Source organism: Branchiostoma belcheri, unplaced genomic scaffold, assembly GCF_001625305.1.
Source record: "Branchiostoma belcheri isolate BF01 breed outbred unplaced genomic scaffold, Haploidv18h27 scaffold19, whole genome shotgun sequence".
In the NCBI taxonomy this organism is placed as follows: domain Eukaryota; kingdom Metazoa; phylum Chordata; class Leptocardii; order Amphioxiformes; family Branchiostomatidae; genus Branchiostoma; species Branchiostoma belcheri.
Window position 1 is genome coordinate 2092732 of NW_017803379.1, and position 23012 is coordinate 2115743.

The 23012-nt window shown below is 39.1% G+C and overlaps 1 protein-coding gene across 1 annotated transcript in view; it reads left to right on the forward strand.

Annotated features, from left to right (window-relative positions):
* Positions 1-6476: 6476 nt before the first annotated feature.
* The window catches only part of LOC109467929 (neurobeachin-like), a 144644-nt gene continuing 128108 nt past the window's right edge, over positions 6477-23012 (forward strand). Inside the window, 1 exon segment of the mRNA XM_019766085.1 lies at positions 6477-7170. Coding sequence (XP_019621644.1) covers positions 6985-7170 — 186 coding nt within the window. The 5' untranslated portion in view covers positions 6477-6984.

Genomic DNA, 23012 nt, shown 5'->3' on the forward strand with positions numbered 1-23012 from the left:
CTTTAATCTCGGATTATAGAGTCTTTAGCCTTGGATTTTAGGTCAGTCGGGAAAACTGTGGCACAGTGCCCAGGGTGGTCAGTGATTATAAATTTCACGCGTCATTTGTCAACTAAACAATAGCTGACACACCTGTGCAAAAAGTCGGATTAACAACACATTATGTGACTGTATACGCAAATAATAACTTCTATGTAACTTCTATGTTTCATTGTAGACTATTGTATATTATGTGTTCTCTTCAAGTTTGGGGGTGATCATATACAACAGTATGAAACTACATTTTGTGACGTAAAGCACGGAACAATGTTACTTATCTAATCCCTACGGCACAACACCTGCAAAAAGACTATAACTTTTCTTTCTAGTCATTCCACACAGTCCAACCAAGATGTCATTTTTGAGGATTTTTATGTAGTAAGAGATGTATGATTCTATCTTGTCCTGATGTTTTGTACTGTCGGAATTCCTGGGGGCGGAAGGAAAGAGGGATGGAGAGAGAGACGAGGGAAAGGGATGAAAGAATGAATTGATGAGATAATGAGGCTTGATAACCAGATTCCGTCCCTCCTGCTTAAAAGGAACAGCAGAGCATGATAAACGTATTACATCACAGATCAAGTATTGAGCGTTAGATTTAAGAACGTTTCTACTTGTGTTCGCTAGCGAATGTGTAATCTTATCATGTTGTGCAGGCGATGCATTGAAAGTTGTCAATCAAAATTATCGTATATCACAAAATCTTATACGATTGTTTAGGATGGAACAATATTTGTATTACTTATAGCCGAACATTCTACTTGCGTCCCCACAACTATTTTCTGTGTTGTTTAATAGTGGCGGCTCTGTGTCAATGGTCTCACCTTTGTTACAGTTATTAACGTTGATTTGCACCTATCAACTGTAATAACATGATAAATCATATTAATATCGATATCAACATGCGGATCACACCGCACCAACACGCGACAGTGGCGGAGAAAGCCACAGGCACAAGAGACACCACAACAGAACGCTATTGTTGCTGTTCGGTGAAAGGGAAAGTGTAATCGATGATGACGGGTGAGTGACATGTCGGCCCCTCTGACACCGGACAGGCCGGGACAGCACCAGAGGCGGACGTGTAACGTGTGTGTAAATCTTGCCGCAAAACCTGGTTTTGACAAATGTTGGACAGCAGGTAAAGGTCAGGAGGTGTACACGTCTTCCTTCTGGGGCTTCAGGAAGGAACAGCGTCACAAGCTCGGTTGTCTTGCCTGTGGCGCTCTCTCACTTACAGTGTATTTGCCCCTTCCGCCTTCTGACCACCTCCCCTTTCCCACTGTTAATCTCCAAGCAGATCTCAAAGACAGTATCAAATTGGCAAGTCAGTATCCATTTGCCAGGCAGTTACCATTTGCTATCCAGTGGGCTCTCGTAAAAAAGATACCAGTAAAAAGAAGCCTCCCCCCCGAAACGCTTAAAACACGTAAAAAAATAAGCCAGAGCCTAAACCTCTGCTTGGAGAGTACCCTACTGTATCATTCTGCCAGACTATGTACGTGTATGCACACAATACAATGTACGTGCTACATTCTAGAAAAAAATGGCAGAGTGCGCAAAAGATGGTAAGGCATCTCAAAATGGCATCTATATATACTAGTATATAAAACATTAAATGCCAATTTAAGGTAGTCCCGTATTTCACTATCCAGATTTCCCCATCCAATCCTGGAAAAGAACCCCCATGACCACTTGTCACCTGTTGAACGCCATGTTCCGGGTCAACCGTGTTTATTTTGGTCGACTTTGAAGTGCGGACTTAGTTAGCTGTCGACAGATTAGAGTCAGCATTTATAGAGCAACACTCCACAACCTGGTCCGAAACAATAAATGTCGTAAACAAAAGGAAGGTCAGATTTCACAGCGATAGATTTATGCACTCGATCCTATTAGCCAGGCATGTCAAGGTTGGAACCATATATCTACAAGAACATAGCAATGTCTGCTTTCCGTATTGCACGCATAAAATGTCAGAACTACTGCTTCTGGCGTTTCCTTTTTCAAAGGACAAGTATTGTGGTATTCTGTAACACAACCATTTCCGTTCCTTATCACTCTATGGTTGTTTTAAGAGATGCTCTGTTATCCAGACTTGTTCTTATCATGTATCGCGCTGTTGCTGTGTTTACTTTGCGTTTTAATATGTTTCGCTGTTATCAAATTTTAAGTGCCGACTACAATGTGGGAGATATCTACAGGATATCTACACTTTTATGGCGCTTATGCAAGTAAAATGACAGCTTTCCGAAATGTGTGTACATACATACATACATACATACATTCACGGACGAACAGTTAACAGGTAAAATATGAAACATTTTGAGAAAGAGACCAACAATATGTTCTTTGAAACTAATGTTTGGTTGGACTAGTACTGTTGTCTACTTTGCTGTATGGTGTGGTGACAAAACGTGCCGACACCTGTTCACGACTTGCCCTACTCCCATACCACTATTTTAGACCAGTATGCTAAGGTAGATCAAAGCATATTAAAATCTGCAAAAGTTTTTCTCTTCCATTTTTTCTCTCTTGAACGAAAGCTACTGAGCGACATCCATAGTCTTCTCCGTTGTACTTGGTGGTGGTGGTATGTATGCTTGTTTGACATGAAAAGCCTATAAGAAAGCTACAGTTTCCAGTTCGATGCTCTATCTTGTCAGATAGCCTTAGACAAAACTGGAGCCAAATGTTGGGCCTCAGGAGTTCGGAAGTCCTTAGAGGAGTGTGGTTTTGGTTATATCTGGCATTGTACTTTATCACAAAACACAGATACGTCCCATATTATTAATTCCATCAACCAACGTCTGAAAGACATCCATTTCCAAACTTTTCTAAAAGAAATACACAATGATAACAAAGGCGGAGCTGCCAGAAACAAATTGAGATCGTACAGACTGTTCAAGACAACGTATAATGGAGAAAAGTATCTAAATCTCGACAATATACGGCATAGGACCGCCACTACAAAACTCAGGATAAGCTGCCACAAATTACACATTGAAACCGGACGCCATAACCGCACTCCCCTGGAACAACGAATATGTAGGTATTGTAATCTAAATAGGATAGAGGATGAGGAACACTTTGTATTAGAATGTAGTTTATACAACGAAGAGAGAGCAGAGCTTTATAAACTATTGCAATGTATGTTTCCCCATTTCATACATCTTAGCAACGCAGATAAGTTCATATTTCTGATGATTTTAGACAAACCTTCGATTATAAAACATATCTGTACTTATATCTACATCATTACTAAGAAGCGAGAAGAAACCAAATTATCGTAATTATTAGACTATATGTCCATAGTACATAGAATTAGCACTAGCATTGTATATATTCATTGCAAACTGTGACGTCTTTCCTGTGACCTGTACTGAACCCAGTGGGTATTTGCGTACAATAAAGGTCTTCATTATTATTATTATTATTATGATATACTAGGCTGGATCAAACTGTCATATAAAGCGTGCTGCAGCCTGGATATCAGACACACGATCTCAGACGTTACCCCTGGGGTTTCACACACCTGCATCTGAGGGACAGGCGTATGTCTGTTCTGGACATGGAATGATGCCGCTATCCGATCTTACCTCTTGCCTCGGAGCAGGTAAAAAAGATGGAACCAAGATGGAACTTTCTAAGATGCCGCCGACAACATGTTTCGAATTCCATCATGCTTTGTCTGGAGTATGATACCATGAGGAGATAGAATCTGGAAATTTGAAACCACGCTAGTGGACTGCAGCAATGACAACTGCATCCATCCGAGCGTGCCGCTAGAGGACGCTGCGCGCTGACCACAGAGATTTGTAGCTTCCATCATATCATAAGTGAGTCTTAATTGCACTAATGATGACTTGACTGCCAGAAATCCACAAACAGTAGTGTTCTTTTTACTGCTGCTGTGGTATTTCTATGGGCAATTTTATAGGTAACTGGTCAAAGGACTGGTAATTACACAGGTGTTCAAGGTCCGGCCCTGTCATCATGAGAAATACCGCCTCCAGACAGCCGCTAGCGACGGACTACTTTCTCCGGTGGGCGTGGCACGTCTTTACGGCACAACCCTGCTAAAACATGACACAAATACATACTGACCAACAGCTGAGAGTTCATTATCACTTGCTTATTATTATTATCACTTGCTGGAATACTGCTGTGTTTGTTTACATAAGTCGTCTGGCTGGTTACTGCGAAACAAGATAACCTTCGAGATAAGACAAAAATGCCATAAATCAATGTCGGACTGTCGTGCCGTCCCGTGTCCTTGTGGCCATGACAGGCGGTCACAGGACAGGGTGACAGGAAAGGCCTCCAGGTCACACTGGCTTTGTTGTTAAACTATCAGGGACACGAGACCTCGTTGTTAATTACAACCGTTGCCATTGGGGAGGTGACAGCTACCAAATGTTCATTAAACGCTTCCTTCTAGGAAGGTCAGGCGCACTTGTTACATGTCCCTGCGGTCACTTCGCCGCAGGTAGGATTCGCGCCATTTTTGGCAACAAAGATGGCGGCCAAGACTTCGAATACTCAATGAAACTCAAACATATACTAGTAAATTATGTTATATGACATTTAAAGCCAGATGTTTACGATATCAGTGTGAAAGCTCAAAACTTTGATAACTTGAGTTCAGCATTTGCGCTGTAGCCACATATGGAGACCAATTGGATCCGCTAGGGAACAGTAAAAGGTTCAAGAACTTGAAAAGGTAAGAGGTCGCGGAACTCTAGTTTTTATGCAGCTGAATCCATTCTGTGACTTCTTTTGTGGTTTTGCTATTTAGTTAGAAACTAACCTAGTGTTATTTTGTAATTTACAAATCTAAATGCTCATCTGAAAAGATATCACGACATTGATTCAGCTCTATGCAACTGAACAGGTACAAATATCCCATAGCTCACACCACGGACACCTGTACAGCTGTCTTAGAGCGCCTCGCAGCGGTTATAGCACCAACTACAGCAACTAACTGCAACCATCCCTGACATTACCCAGAACCCAGCGATGCATTAGAGACACGTGAAAACACAGATATCCCGATCAATGTGCTTCCGTTAATAACGTTTGGCCTGGTTTGAGACAGCATTAACAGGCAATATGATCACCACAGCCGAGTACCGGGTATTTTACATCGCACGTGGTTTGACCTCTAAGGAAATACATGTCTCGTCCTATCAATCATAATCCCATAACAAAGATCCCAAATGAAATCGGCTAGAGGTTTAAGATAAATGGATTTTCAGCTTCCAATAGTTTCATGCTACCAAAACCCAAAATAAACAATAAAAAAGAGAACATTTCAGTACCGGGTAGTCAACCTTTGGAACAACTTTAATACCACAATACATCAAAACACTTTCCAGTCCATGTCTACTAACTGTTCAGATAATGTGAACTCTGTGATGTTCCTGTCGTTTGTATATAAATTTCATTTTTGTACCAAATGTGTTTTCTTTTACCATGTTATCTGTTATGTGTATGTTTTTATTTTTCTATGAACCTAAGACTAATGCCAGTTTTGGCGTGCACCTAAAGGGTATCGAAATAAAGACAATAAAGACTAGACATATTTTCATTATTTTACTATCAGATGATATTTCCCCACGTCACTAGGGTTTTCCACGTCCTCCTGAAATGGCTTGGAGCTGGCACATCATCGAATTCTCTCGAAAGGATTTGTTTCAGTCGCTAATGGAAAGATTGGGCAAAAGACAAAGGTGTTCGTATTCAGTTCACACCGCTGTTTAATTAGTTTGGCATCGACTTGAGAACGCTGGGCGGCATTTAGGCGATGTCAGTGATGAACTATCGATGAGGAAAATCTGGGATTTAAACCGCATCCTCGGAACTTTGGTATTCCCTTCTGACAGCCGCCGGGCATTTAAGCCACTTATATATTCACAACAGAAGCGTATTAATTACATTAGTTCTTATCTTAGCATTAGAAGGTCGAGTTGATTACTGGAGACGCCAGGGTGATTTATCACGCTATTCATTATCATCTAGACGGGACGTCATGTAAGGATAGCGTAACGCCACGTTGTTGACATGACCGGAAAATATGCAATAATACAGTAACGTTAACCTTGAAATGGTAACAGTAGGGGTCTTGAAGGCAAGGGCTAACTTAAATTAGGCACACAAATACCAGTTTTATGAATTAACATAATGTGATAACCTAATAAGGAGAATCCTTTTGAAACTTTGAAATTGATAGAATATCACTCCATGACTTACATTTCAAAATTTCCTATGAGCGAAAATTTAGTATCCGCGTATTGCCCCGCGCGCGTTTGTTTATTGGCAAGAAAGAGGATTATGGTACTGTGTTCTTCATAAATAGTGAATGAATGACGCTGACATCAGTCCCACATCCGGAAACATAATTCCCCGTGTGTTGAGCAAACCTGCGGCTCACACGGTCGATGCAAATCGTGTTAAGCAAGCCCCTGTCAGCTGAAGTTCGTGCCCCAGTCTAAATGTCCGGGTTTTCACGTCAACTTTCATCCCGTCCTGATGTCTATCTGAACGCACCTCAGTTTCCCCCTAACTCCCACATGTCAAGATCTACCGCACAGATAGTACGCATCGCGTGCCAGGTCCTGTAAAGTCATATTGTAGAGGGATAAGGTAAGTTCGGGCGGTGGATTTGAACTTGGGAGTGCCTACAGTTCAGGTGTGCACAGGTAAGGGGGCGTTGCCTCCTTGGGCGGAACTTTCATTTTCAAGTTTCTCGGCGGATCGATTTCCTGACCAATCAAAAGCCCCGTCAGGCGCATGCGTTCGGCAGGTGATACAAACAAGATGGCGCCCATTTATGGTTCCTGATTTGCTGTTCTTCCCTCGTACAGTACCGGAGTAGTAGTTTTGGGGACCCAACGCGAGTGCAGACCTTCGCCGAGTTCTGTCCGATTGGATTTTAAGGCGGGGAGGATGAGTACCCAGGCGGCGTCGGTGACGGGTTTGGCCGCGCAGCTCGGGCTGCAGTCCGGCGGCGGCTCGGGCGCCGCGACCGACGTCCAGATGAAAACCACCAAGATGAAATTCGCTGTTCTCATCGGGCTAATCCAAGTCGGAGAGGTGTCCAACCGGGACATACTGGAGACCGTGCTCAACTTGGTAAGCTTCGTCTCTCTAAGATATCCCCAACTCTAGCTGGTCAAGCTGTAGAAATTATATTTCAGCAGGTGCATATTAATAACAATAGCAGGCTAGCTGATGTATAGTCGCGATGGGACGTCCCAGCCTCGGACACTGCATTATGTGTTCACCTGGCAATCTCTGGACCAAGACAATAGCAATTAGGGCGCCTTGGGACCTCTACAGCCGACACCGCCCAATCGATTGGTTCTAGTCTGCGTGAAGACCAGGCTAAGCGCGTAATAAAACCAAATGGTGGGGCTGATATGCTATTGGGGGACCCAGGGTTGTGACATCATGGATACAACCCTCTACCCATCTATCATCATTGTAGTGATGTAGGGATCTATAGGAGGGATATCTCTGCTATAGGACAGGGTATAATTGATGGAAATATGAATGATATCTAGTTGGTCTGCCGTATGATACGGTACTACTAGTATGATTCTTGGAAAAATGCAAATCCGCTATTCCATTGATCAGGCGAGGGTAACCGCTATGCAGGTGTCAGCGCGTGTGTGCGTGTGTGCGTGTGTACCAGTGTGTGTGTGTGCGCGCGCCGCGCCACGCGTTTGTATGTGTGTGTGTGTGTGTGTGCGCATGCATGCGTGTGCATGGACTGTGTGTAGATGCTCTGCCGATTTCTCTGGTTACATACCTGTACTAAAGAATGATATACATCAAGCCCTTGTCTCCGCACCCTCCCCATCTCAGAGACAGAAGATTTCTGATTGCATGTACAGTACTACATGTACATGTATACATGCATATCTGATTGATCTTACAATGAAAGACTCTTTCCACTGGGAAAATCCTATCGAAAGGCATCATTTGCACCTTTGCATGAGTCAGATTTTATTGATCTACTGTCTGCCTGATATTAAGAATATTAATGTGTATTGACTGTAGACTAGACTCCCCCTATCCACTCAACAGTCTTGCACTAGAAACATTACCAGAGATAGTGTATTAAGAGTTGTAGTGAGATAAGGCTCAATAAAATGTCTTTGTTTAAAGCTGCACCCAGATATATGTATATTGTGTGAAAGTATGTCACACCTGCAGTTACAGGTCATAGGTCAACACACCACAGGTCCTTGACCTCTAGTGACCAGATCCTTGAAAGATGTTGAAGGACACATCAGAACTGTACATGCATTTTATATCATGATCATTCACTGTAATTGTTTGGACAGTTACAGAATATAACAAAACAGTCATCATCATTCATAATTTTTCAAGAAAGATATTTTGGTCGCCATGCATCTTGTTTAGAGAATTACTCATGTATTTGCTCTTGATCTTGGATAATGCATTATTGTTTGATGGTCAACACTTATGTATGTCAGCCCCCACCCACTGTTAGAAGCATGCTATACTATTGATAGAGTTACTCAGCTATTTTCCCAAATATGCTATAATATTTGACATACAGGGCTCTAAATACTTTATTTCTGTTGACGACAATGATAATTTTTCTAGCTGTGCAAATGTTTGCTTGTATTTTTTCTACCAAAGACTTGTAGTATATATCTGAAACATTTTTCTGCAGATGTATGTAACAATGTTTAAATTTATGTACAGTACTTGTTTTATGTTCCATAATCTATTTTCCTCCAGTACAGTTAGACCTCGAATGATATCTGATTTTATAGATATACAACACAGTAACATTGTACAACACGTTACATGCATGTACGATGTATCACTATAGCTACTAATACCATTCAGCCCACATTTATTTATCGCATTGTATAAATCAATTTTGCACCTCCAGGCGGCAATTGGATCTGTGGTATTTCCTATTGCCCTTCCATACGCTTCCCCATTGTACAGAATATTAATCAATGACTACCCGTGATAACATGCACCATGGCCTGCATTCCTGCTAGGAAATTGGAGGGGAATAACCGAGACCGGAAGGAAGCATTCTTTTGAAATTCTGTGCCATCAATGTTTAGTGCTGTCCGTATTTGAACCATATCAATTTTATTGCATTTACATGGTGCTGTATGTGTAAATGTTAAATTCCTTCACTCTCACAATAGGACTACATGTATTTCTACAATTCAGGGGACTGGACTTGAATAAGGAGAAAATATTTCATAAATTAGAATTTTGATGCATTGTGAATTCCTTCAACATACGTAATAATACTCAATGAATGTTGATTTGCAACAGCACTATGAAATTTAAGGCTGACGTGAAGCAGAATTTTCTTGGTTAAAATGTGTTTTGGCTACACATAGACATAACATGAAGCTTGTACTGGTACTAAGTACCCAGATGTGCAGCTCCCCTCCCAACAGATGTGCATTAGAGCCTTATTAGGCCAAACCGTCCTGTACCTAAGTAACGCTGACAGTCCGGGAATTATGCCATTAGACACTTTGCTACACATAGCCCGTAGATTACACCTAAATACGTCCCACTGGCCCTCCATTTACTGCTCTTTGTGCATTTCTATATTGGTGTAGCTTGCTGGGTAATCCAGATTACATGTAGATATGGTCATAAATTAAATCATGTTTGCTTTCACATATTAATCAACCGCTGCCATTTGCGAGGAAAATTAGTAGAAATCCATTTATTCTCATGTTTTAGCAGAATTTTGTTGATGTCTTTATTGTGCATGTTTAATATTTTATGCCAGCCAGACTGTCAGGAATTGATGGTGATGATGATGGGATAAGTTTTATTGCTATAGTCATACAGGCTTTTAGTAAGGTTTTAAATTAAATAGTAGATTGGAGAGATTGTAGATAAGTACTAATAATGTAGGCAGGTTGTTACAATTACATATTTATACAAAAGGGAAACAATTTTCTTGCCAAGATAAAATTGTTGCATGCTTTTGTTTTTAGTAATTTGACCTTTCTTTGAATAGGATAGTTGGAATAAATGTACCTCATTTCATGATGCCAGAGACTTGATAATATAATGATATGTACTGTTGTTCTCGTCTCGTATTGCATGTACATTTATTGCATGTTATTACTATGGTTTTGTGTTTATTGTCTTTTTTACTGCATCCTTGGTTCCTTCCACATCCTGCAGTATTTACCATGACGTCCGGGCATGAAATACCCACCTGCCTACCTGGAATGGTTCAGGCTCTGTATCATAAACCACAAATTATAGGAACAAAATGTTTTTCAAGCCCTGCATGGTACTGCAATTTAGAGCTTTGTATTTAGATGTCCATACAGTATTTGATTTGATTTGCAGTATTTACATTTGTATAGTTATATGAAGAAGAGATTCAGTTTTCCTTTCAATGTTTCACAAAGACTGTAGGGCCTGCAAAATCCTAGGCTTTGTTGTGCTGGTCATTCCATTGTAGAGTTATTGAATCATATCCAAGATGACTCTGAAATTAAGCCCCATGTGAGATTCTGTCCCTTGTAACAATGTAAGCTAGAATAGCATTGATTTAGCATAATCAGCCTTAGAAATTGAATCTGCTGTACCTATATCTGGGGCAAGTGCTTTATAGTGAGATATCTTCAATTTTCTAACTATAAGTCAATTGCCAAATGGGGAATATTAACCACAAATGCAGAATGATAATTGTTTCTTTGCATTTGTGTATTCTAAACACTAGAATCTGTGTGTGACATATTATTGTGGTTGTAATCAATAAATCAATTTTTTTCCTTTTTCAGCTTTCAGGTTATGACATTTGGTGTGACCTCATTTATCACAAGATTGATTCCACGATTGAAATATTGTCAGTTCTCAGGATAGTTTTGATGGATTGTGTACACAATTCTGTTATTGCAGTCGCCAGTTAATAAACCAGTTTCTATAGATTGCAACTTCTTCTCTTCCAGTCTTTATTTTATAAGGACTGTCCCATGAAAAAAATCAGCAGTCGGATGGTAAAGACGCTGTTTCAAGGTTAGACCCCCTACTGACAACCAGAGCAACAACAACTATAATTCTATTACTATTAGCCGGGCCCCCACCCATAATTCTTTTTCTCCCGTTATATGATCTATGTATGTTTTTCTGTAATCCCAAAAACAGATAATATTTCCATCCCAAAAACAGATAATATTTCGAGCATATAATCTTACATGTATAGTACATATATACATTGCTGCAAGCCATATTGCCCTAATTTTGTTGTATGAATGATCAGACAAGGTCAAAAATGACATGGCCATGAAATGTTTTGATTATGAAATTAAAAATTCACTCACTTAACCCCTCTTTATTGATAGATTTCAATCTTTCTTCTTTATTGAAATATTGAAATATTTCTTCTTTTCAGGTTTTAGAAGAGCCCCTATGATATAAATGGCCCCTTTGATAAATTACAAGCTGGTTCAAGCAGGTTCAAGACAAAGTGCCCTGTCCACTCTCTCTATTCCCAATGGAAAAGCCAAGGTCAAACTCAAAATAACTGGGCATGATTCCGTCACCAGATTCCCATTTAGATCTCTCACTAATGGATTTCTGTGCTGGCCGTCCACCCTTCACCCATTGTCTAAATTCATCTATTAGTAAGTGCCCTCTTGTCGTAACACAGTGTCTTGAAATCAAGGTACTTGTATGAAAGGAACACAATAGAGAATAATTCTATAAGCTGCTATGGTGGCTGTCTCCTACATGATTCATACCTGTATGTGGATCTACATAAGGGGGAAAAGGTCAAATTCATCCTTGGTCCAAGTGGTTTGATGCATGCAATTGTGTAGCAATATACATGTAACTTGTGATGCATTTCAGTTTGTACCTATTTCTAGGCCAGCAAAATACTGAATATGCCCTTTGCTGCAAATGGTAACATTTATATGGTTGCATTGAAATCATTAAAGTTTCCAATTAGTATGAACTTAACTGATATTAAAAGAGTGCATAACCCTTAGCATGGTTCAATACCTTTCAGAAACAAATTCAGAGGATTAAAAAAAAAGTTACTGGCACATTCAGTATGCATGAATAAGTTGTATCCTGTTTATTGTGTGTTTATGGCATTACACACAGTCAAGTTAGACATAGATGTGAGGTTTCAACAAAAGAGGTTTCAACAAAACATTGTTTAGTGAAATTTTCGTAAAAATATGCATGATTTGATAAAACTGCCATATTCTGTTGATAATTTTTTCTGCTGTATTAATAACTACAGCTGTAATTACTTGATTTGCAATAAACAGCCATGTAGTCAGGGAATCTGCATTGCCAGAATGTCAGTTACATCTATTCCATTTGTTAATGAGTCTCTTAGGAAATGAAACTGTGACTTGCAATTCAACTCCATAAATCAGATATCTTGGTAACAACAATATTGCTGGAACGGCCTTGCCCTTTGGCTGTGTCAGGGTATATAGAGTTGGTACATATAGCATCCAGAGGTTGACATTTTTACTGGGGTAGATGTTTTTAATTATCAGTCAACTGGAACCCATAACCCCCAAATATCAGATTAATAGCTTAGCAATAATTGTCTGTAATATTTTTATTATTTTCATATTCCTAATTTCCTAAGCCTGCTACTCATCAGATATTTTTTATCCTGTTTACATCATACATGACCTTTTTAATCCTTTAGAAGATAATCCTCATCTGGCATACGCAATGTTGTAAGTGCTGTCCAAAGTGATGTAATCCATATGTCCCATGTAGCAGTGTGGCTGCCCATAGCCCACGTGCTTGAAAATGCACGGATGTTTCGGGTAGCGTTATCTCTTTTGAAACAAGGGCTAACCAGATTTTCAATGGAGATATCACCTCCTAAGCTATCAGTCTCCCAGTTGCTCAATTTATTCTCTACTTTCCCTTTCCTCCAAGTCTGGAGGGAATTGCACGACCAGGGAGTCCTCATAATGACATAAGGCGTTCTATCTCCATTGATCATCTGTTATTTTTTGCCGCAAGATTTTGTTATGCATTTACGACGTAATGTGGTAGGATGTTATCTCCTCAATCGCTACTTATTGAGTTGCTGCCCTCAAAATATGACAAACGGAGCGACAGACGCATGACCGGGGAGGTGGGCTGGCCAAGCCAGATTGCCTACACACGCTAACGCAGAGCTTTCATATGACAATGAATTTTATTTTTCGTACGGCTCGCCCCTAGTGTGTTGCCTTCAACTCGTTAATAGGGGATTTGGCATCCTGCAATATCCACTCCTCTCAGGTGTGAAGGATGATATATTTGTAAATGAACGGATTATAATCCCAGATCTGGCTGTCAACAACGATTGATGAGCGTGCAGTAATGAGATAGCACATGCAGCTGACGTACAGCCAGCTGCAATCCAGTCAGATGCACGGCTGTACTGGCTTAATGCATATGGAGTGGAGTAGAATCAGCGTATAAAAGAAAGCTGAGGGAGTTTCCTGTGGCGGTATCTTTATGGTTGGGAATGATGTACAAAATGGTGGTTGTTGCGTGGCCTCATGGCTGGATGTAATGACGTATCAGCATGAATGGCCATGGATTTTCCATCACACGCTGAGCGATCGTCGTGCCGGGGGCATTACCCAACTATCCGGCGCCCGCTCACGGGGAGCGGGATGAATTTTTAATGACGGGTCGTTTCTACCGCAGCCCGCTTCCCCTGATTGGTGGAAGAGCAATTTCGGCTTGAAGAATGGTAGTTAGTACGGTCTGTCTCAGGTCTTTGATGTTGAAATTTTCCGTGTCTCGCCTGTGGACCTGTGACACAGTGGTGTTGGCGCCGTAATGAATTCACTGTGACATACTGGAAAACTGGGAAGAAAAGAAACATGGAAATGTGCCAGCAAAGATCTCAGCCAATTTCCAATATCAACACCAAGACTAAAAACGCTTCCTTGTGTCATAAAACAACTGCAGTCCCATCACAGAATACCATTTCACCAGTTGTACATACTGTATAATTATGGACCCATTGTTGATAAACCTGCGATACTTGTACAATGTAGTAATGTACTGCGATACTCGTACATTTATGTCAAATGGATCGGATGTAAAGATGTTTCTAAAGATATTCCGTTCTGGCATTTCTACTGATAATGTTTTGATAATCTGACAGGAAATTTTCCCTCCATGTCATTTTTGACATTCTGCATGAATAATTCAGCGACTCATGCCCATATCCTTACCTGTACTAGTACATTGTACCTGAAAGCTGCAGGCAAAATGACTTCTTGCTGTCTCGTAGACAGTCACTAAATGTTTAATCACAGGCCACAGACACACACATGCTGAGCTTAACGTTCAAACTATGGAATCCTGTTGTTTGAAGCTATTGAACAATTAATAAGTAGCTGTATAGAATTTTTAATTATACTCTATTTCCAATATATGAGATACAAGGGATTATTCAAAGGATTATATAAAAAGATCTGGAAAGAAAGAAGAGATAGATCATGAAGTTAAAAGTCAATGAGATTGATTTTTTAAATCTATTTATAGGAATGTGACAAATGGGTTGGTGCTATGCTAAGCTGCATACCATTTGTACATCACTTAAGCAAGATTTCTAAAGACTATGTCCATCAAAACAGGCATACGTATACCCTCTTGTAAACTATTGGACTCTGTATATTAAATTATAATTTTTTCCTGAAATTTTCCCATTTGTAGACTGCAGCATTTTTCGTGAATGCTATTTTGTGTTTTCTGCTGACACATTGGGTCTTGAAGACAAGGGCAAGAGAGCATTTATTTGCAGCACCTTTTATCAAGTGGAGTAGACTTGGTGTCTGTGCAGTAATACCAGGAGAGCCTCTGTAGTAGCTGTCTGACATTGACTTATGAAAGGAGCCCTCAGATAGACCCAGGTGAATCCTTTAAACTGATTTTACTACACCCATATTTGTCAAATCGTTCACAATGTCATGATAAACTTTTTCATATTGTACGGTAACGGTATATTGAGTTTGACAATGGAGGCTCCAAGCATGTACGTAGTTGACGAAATTCTCTCTTCCCCCAGAACTCCTATAGTCATACATGTATATAATACAAGACATATTTGATATCCTTTAAACATAATACATCTAATGTGTGAAGAGACAGTAAATTCTTTCTTTTACTTTTAGCAAATTATGATTGTGTATATTAACATTCTTTTAAATGAGTGCTCCTTGAAATTTGAATAAACAATTACGTACATGTATACATTGTACTATTTGTAGTTTTCCTTTGCAACAGCTCACTCTTGCTGTCTTAGCACTTGAAAGTTAAAGTTATGAAATTATGAACTCGTACTAGTAAGCTGTGGCAAGAATTATAAATATAGCTTCAGATTTATCTTGTATTTACTTGAGTCAGACTTGAAACAGTAATCAGGAAGGAAATACCTGAAATATATGCATGTTACACCGAGCATTTAAGCTTTCAATTTCTCCCAAGAAATTGATATTCCAAGAAATATTCCAGGCCTGTGTATTCAACCGCTTTATGCCAGTCTCATTGTCTATCCCTTATATCTACCCAGATTTATGCTAAAATTGCAGCTTGAATGCCCAGTTCTGTAATAAGGTTTAAAAGCTTTCTGCTGTTTCCTGGCTTGTGTGCAACTCCTCTGCACATAACTTCAACGGTTCAACCCCAGAGGAAAAGTCTGCATATTGGTTTTATCATACTTGATAAATTTCCCAATGAAGTTTGACTTCCACTTTGAATGTGCTTCAGTTATGGTTTTTATGTGGTTTGAATGCAAAAATGTCTATAGAAACTTAAGGTAACATTTGCGAGCAAGTGCAATATTACTGAGTGAAGAATATATGTATATATTTGATTTAAGGTCCAAATTTGAACAACAATATGTGGAACATCTGCCACAGGGAGATTACATATTGAATATGGTGTAACCTTATTGCATGAGGTTGTACAACTGTACCTTTTAGATACTGTAGGCAATGGACTTTGGTAGTTTTTGCCCTCTAGAAGATTGAACAGCTGTTACACAGTACCAGTGGAACTTCCCAATCTTCAGGAGAACTATGTCAATTTGATTACATGCTGTATAGCTTACCTTCTAATCCAATTGTGGAACAGCAGGAGCTGTGCCAATCCTATTTAGCAGGAGTCAGAGGTACAACTGACAGCACTGCCGTAGTGACAAGTTAGCAGTGCACAAAGAACATCCATGCCAAAAAGTAGAGGAAAATCTGATTTGAAAGGCAGTATCTTTTCATAACTCAGTCAGAGCTGAAGATTTGAGCACTCAGTCAGAAATCTGTAATGAAGAAGTGTTATTTGGAAAGGGTTTTGCACAAATAAATTTGTTTTTTTCAGGATTTTGTTTCTGTGGGAATATCTGAAATGACATTAGACAGGCCTTAAGGATAAGGCATTGATTGATCATATATACAATGTACATACTAGTAAAGAATAATGTCTTGACAAAAGTGCCATGCATGTTACATTTTCTTTTAAACTCTATCTTGAAACTGATATTTGGTTGGCTTAAGCCTTAACGGATTTGTATAATTTCTTGATAAACTAGTGGTAACCACAAAACTCTTGCTGGTGATGATTCAAATATCAACATCAGCATTTTTCATAACACAGCAACATCATATATGTAACTGTTTGATCCCATCCAATGTTATAGCGGAACCTTTGTGCATAGCGGGACATTGTAAAATACATGTACTTCATGATTGGTCTAGATGTAGGCATTGACATGTATTGAAGAGGCTACACAGCTGCTGTCACTTGTGAAAAAATCTAGATTTGTCCTTTTGTTCAAAATCAAAGGGCTTTATGCTATAGTGTAAGATGAAATCTTGAAATGCATCATGATTAAAACTTACAATCACAAACTAACAATCATGTCTTGCTAGATCCTATACTCTTCTACAAAAGGAGGAACTTCTGAAAGAAGATCACTTTCAAATCAGGGCTTAGAAAAGAAAGGAACCATATTCCATGCTTGCTGAAATATTTAGTAAGATGTTGGAATGTGTGGAACTTGAGAGAAGAAAATGAAGTACACAGCGCTACACTGCTTCAAGTTAAACTATATCTTATTTCTGTTCATGAAGGCACGGAATTGTATAGTATCTTTATATCAGTCAGGTCTAATCCAGAAAGCAATTATGAACTGATTACAATAGCATGCCCAGACTTATTATTGCTAAAATTAATGACAGTTTCAATCAATTATGGTTCTACCATGAAACATTCACAGTTGCCTAAAGCATATTATTCATTTCCATACACTTAATGATGCACTAAGGTATATTTTGTAATGTGATATATTTTGCTCCTTGAAACTAGTCAAAAAGTGATCATGATTTTTTTGCATGTAAGTTATGCAGAGATTATATTCCTTGGGTTTAAAAAGTATGCATTAAATTCACTTAGTGGCTCCAAACCAAGGAAAACTATTTCACATTTCTAGATTTTCTTGGGCCAACTGGTGCACACATACTAGATTTCAGAACATTCCCGAGTTTAACTAAATTACGCTGTAAACTTAATTAGTGCCTCAAGGTCACTCCCATGCCTGCTAGCACATATGCAGCATACATGTACATGTGTGATGCTAAAATGGGCATATGGAGACATGCATACATGTATTTTTCTAATTAATTCCATTCCATTAGTCAAGGTTTCAATGTGTTGCCAACGGCAAATCCATCCTACAGGTATATATAGAAACAATTAATGTGATGAATCAGTCATGTGTTCAAAAGTCATGCAAAGTGCATTGCAAGCAAGGTGACTTGGCTTATAATTGTATTCACTATATGCAAAATATGGTTTTTGGTGACCTTATGTTTTCATGTGCACATGATTAATTTTATGCTGCAAAATTCCTAACTGCAGTGTAATAAAATGCATGAGCAGATGACATATATTTGTGTCATGCTTCCACTTAAAGATAATTTCTCTTGATATTGTTTTCAAATATAAAGTGTATCCTCATATATAACTTGAACTTGAGCTACCACTGCACGACAACTCGGTTTAAAAATAAAGTTCTTCATGCAGAAAAATGTTCCATGACCAGAAAACTCACGGGGCTCAATATGTTGAAAGTCTGGTGCCATGGGTGGTAGGCTCCTTGTGATTATGCATGTAAGTTTCCTCCCCGAAGGCATGATATTTTGACCTTGTATGACATCACAGAAAAAGGGTCTGTTTTCCAGTGATAGTGCATGCTGGTATTGGGTCATGATATATGCACTGTTAGATTGTACACAATTGTCCAATAAATCCACCAAAATTCCCTCTTCTTTGCCCTCTAAAGGAAATGAAAGAATTAAAGATGATCCTGTAGTATTTAGTAATTTCTGGAAATCATCCTCATTTAATATTGCCAGAAACCTCAGAATTTTCATATAATTTGAAAAGAATGTCATGAAGTATATATATGTTGGAGTATTTGTATGAAATTGTACTTTCATTTGAGTTGAAGTTATTGCATTTTTCCTTATCCTGCAACCACACCTGATACAGAATGTTTTGAAGAATGGAGAAATGAAACATCTTATTCATACACTAGCAGTACTGATGTATCTCATTAATACATTATACAGTTACCTGACAGTTAGTAAGCTTTGTACGTCGACCTGCTGTGACCCCAAGGCTGATTTCCCAGAGTACCTAGGGGCGGCCATGCTGTCGGCATGGCAACAGGTGCCACATCACCTGGGTATGAGTCAGCCTATTCCCAGGACATCATGTGATGTGTGACTCGCCCTTTCAGAGTCTTTCCAAGCATGGACTGACTGTACATTATCACAGGTTATGCATTAGAGAAAATGCTTGCTAACATCACATCCACCGCCCAGCGTGGTTGTGTGGCATAATGGCAGAGTGCTCGACTCAGAACCTAGAGGTCCCGGGATTGATTCCTGCCATGTCACTTATCTTGTGCAATTGGGAATGCACTTTACACAACTTTCCTCACTTCACTCAGGTCAAAATGAGTACCTAGCCCTGGAATCCACTCTGATAGGACATTAAAGGAGGTCCTGTGTTGAGTAGGGGCATGCCCTGGTGTGCGATGGTCCAAAAATGCTGCTGTCTGGAGTTGGTGATTCCCTTTAAATCACCCTGACAGAGGTCTGGTGAACCTGTCTCGTGTCAGCCATGCAGAATGATCAGTATGGCGATCGTGGGCATGAAAGGAAGGAAAGCAGGAACTAATGTAAATCTTCATGGGAAAGTAGTGAATGCAACTCTATCTACCATGTCTAGAACTGTAAAATTGGACGACCTTTATGAATGGCTGTGGTTAATCTCTAAGCGCGGTGTGCCATCCATGGAGGGAGGAAGTGCAGGCAGGAAGCTATTCATGTTCCTTAGCCTGACCCCTTGGAATGGCCTATCTCAAATTGATCATTCAGACGGCATATATCAGACCTGTCTATGCAGCAGGAGTCTTCAGATGTAGAGGGATTTTTCTTTCTATCAGATAAACCTGGAATTTAGACAACCATTCCAGGACAATGATCAAACATACGTTCAGAGATTCTGTCACAATGCATCTGCTAATGGTGTTGATTAGAAATATCTTTTATAAAGTCTCTTAACACAATTGAATTTTGAAATTCATTTATTCAATGATATTCTATGCACATGTTAAGGATAAGCAGTTATGTATGCCATTATCATGTGTATATTACTATCAGTAATCATATATAAGTAGTAATTTTATAGGCATTTCTGTTCATTTACTAGCTGCAGAATTTTAGTGCTGATGTGTCTAGATATGGTTGTGGTATCATACATGATGTACACACATGACTTTAGCCTGCTATGATTTTTGTCTGTGAATAATACTGGTTTTCAGAATCATCAAATAAATGTTTAGTTACTGTCTAGGCTTCTTTATAAAACTAAAAGTGTGGTGAACCTTTAGATGAAAGATGTACATTTTGTTCTTACATCAAAGTATGAGGTATTTTGTCACAATGTCATCCAATTTTTGCAGTGCGGTTTATGAACCGTACCGTACGACGTACGTAAGAGAATATTTCTCGGCCCTGATCATAAATCCCAAGGTTGCAGAAATGGATGTATTAATGGCAACAAGGGATCAACTTTTGCACCTATTCCCCATTACGGCCTTTTCCTCAGTGGATATTATTGCTTGTGTTTGACACTTGCAGTAAATAATGTGTCAGCTGTGATGTTAAAGGATAAAGATTGACTTTCAGTGGTGTAAAAAGATTTCCTTTGGTTATTGCTCGGTTATTATGTGGTCCTTTATGTGCAGATGGCTGAATCCTATATATATGTAGCTCTAGAACTCAATGTGTGCATGCAATCTCATCAGTCTTTCATGTCATGAAATAGAGATCGAAAAATCAAGACCTTTGCTAGCACCTTGACCTGTCCTTGGTACTGAATGTACTGATATCTTCATGTATGTGGAAACATCCCTGTAATCGTTTTCAGTCTAGACCTGGCATGTAAGTGAGGGCTAGAATGGGTCACAGTTTGTGTATCTCCTAGATCTTATCACGATAAGAATGATAACGATTCACAATGCTGTCAAATGAATGATGTATCGCAAAGAAATCCATTCACATGGCATGGACTGAACATGATGTTAAAACACAGACATTATTGTATACACAAATGTATGTAGTAATAGCATGCTTTGAATATTGGTCTTCTTTCTCTGTAGTTGGCCTGTAATTTGTCTTGTATGAGAATAGAGAGTCATTATAACCTGGAAGAACCATTATTGAAAGCTTGTACTTTTCCATGGTGCTGAATGAAAAGTTGTTCTTACCTTTCCATTCTGACAAGTTGTGTCTAGAGATACACACTCAGACAGTTGAACATTCACAGCACAATGGTGAAATCAGAGACATGCATCAGAATTTATTTCAAAGGCAGGATTTTGGGGGTTTTATTCTGAATATACACGATATATGTTTGGATTTCCGATAATTGAAAAGACTTAGTTTTCATTTAGCTGAAGATGCCAACTGTTGAAGATAAAGAAACCCCTAACAAAATCTAAGAGAAGAAATACTTCCATTAAGGAATTTTCTACATTGTATATACAAAATGTTAAATTACTTGCTGTCCACAACTTGGCAGGTCCCATATTTTATGCTTCTGTGTCTAGACTGTAGATTACAAGAAGTGATAATACAATACGCCATTGCTAACAACTATCAATCATGCACCTAACAGAGTGGGAAGAAAGTAACTGCATCCTCGTAATCACTTCAAAAGATTGAGTATGTTTTGTCAGTATCAAGTAGCCACTAAGATCAGTATAAAATGTACACTGAAGATAGACTTGGCGTAATGCAAGGAGGTTATATTGTGGGTTATGTCTTTATTTTCATTGCTTGCAGTGTATTTTATGTACTCTTATTCAACAGTAGAATAGCTAATAATACTGCTAATTCCATACAGGTAACAACCAAGTCACAGCTGATTCAGTGTACTTTTCTCTCGTTGTATATGTTCTCCAATGATCCTCCCTTACTGAAGCTAGCCCAATAAGTCAAGCCAGAATCTCCAGAGTCAAAATGAGCCACATGTCTCAGATATGGCAGTATCGTCCTTGTTTCCCATCCATGAAGATTCAGTCACAAGATGTCTTGTGAAAAACAAATGTTCCTTGTGACAGTGAGAGACAAGGATGGCCTTGGTATGCCACAGACTCCCTGATAAGATAACAGCCTGTCAAACTTGATAATTGCAGCCAACTTTTACACTCGCCTGCGAAGCTGGCTGAGTTACCAGCAAGAAGCCAGCATGTCATAGATAAGGCACGCTTTGTATTAAACATCAAAGTGGTGAGGGGTAATTCAAATTTTGGAACAGTTTCAAGGCTGTGATTTTGACATGCAAGGAGTTTTGTCAGTTGTCTGAACTGGCAAGACGTTTGATGAAATGCCTCCAGTGGTAGCAATAAAGAAATGAATTTTGAAAATTGTGTGAATCACAAAGAGTTACTGGATTGCTTTTTTTAAAGTCCTTGTCTTAAGTGCTTGTCTTATCATGTTATAGTAACTAGCAATAGAGAAAAATCTCCTAATTGAGTATAGTAAATAGTTTGCCAAGTGATTTATCTCCCTATAAAGAGACAAAGGCCCTGAGGTGTAATTTCTCAGTTCATCACAAAATCTTTCCTACAACTGGAGTGGTTATTTCCGCCTGGGTCGACCCATTCAACCGTCATCCATTATAATTGGCATTACAGTCATTGTTTGGGTTATTGAAGGGTCTGGCACAATGTCAAACAAGTTTTCTTATGGTGAGATGCACTGTAAACGGTGAAACTTTTGCTGTGGTTTTTATTCCATGGTAGGAGGGAAAGGGAGGTTTTCACAGTGTTTTGAATTTGTGGTTGAAACTATTAATGTGTTGTGCAGCTGTCATACAAGGATGACATAATATCTGTGGTGTTATGGTAGAGAGGTACATGTATTGCAAAAACTGCTAAAAGTAAAACCACCATATACTTGCAACCTATCACTTGTTTCAAACATTGAGATGCATTGGCTTGTTACCTAACAAATATCTTTCCATGTTCTCTCAAAGTTTCTGGTAACCAGAGCATTTGTCATCCAAGATGAAAAGCTCATACTCTGTGTACCCTTCTGTATTTTACTGATCAAATGGTTGTGTCACAGCAAGCTAATTTCTTGTTGGGAAGTTTTTTATTAGCATGAAATATGTATTGTGACACATTATGAGGAGAATGATACATTGGAGCCATTATTTTTAAAAGCATTCTTGTTTGATTAATGTGTACCGTGGAACATGATGCATAATGTAATTGTGTCTGTGTTGTACTGGAAATATTTTTGATGAGACTAAATTGTAGCAGACCTACTATCTTATGTACTAGATTTTCTTCCTAGTTGTTACAGTTATTCCATCTTTCAATG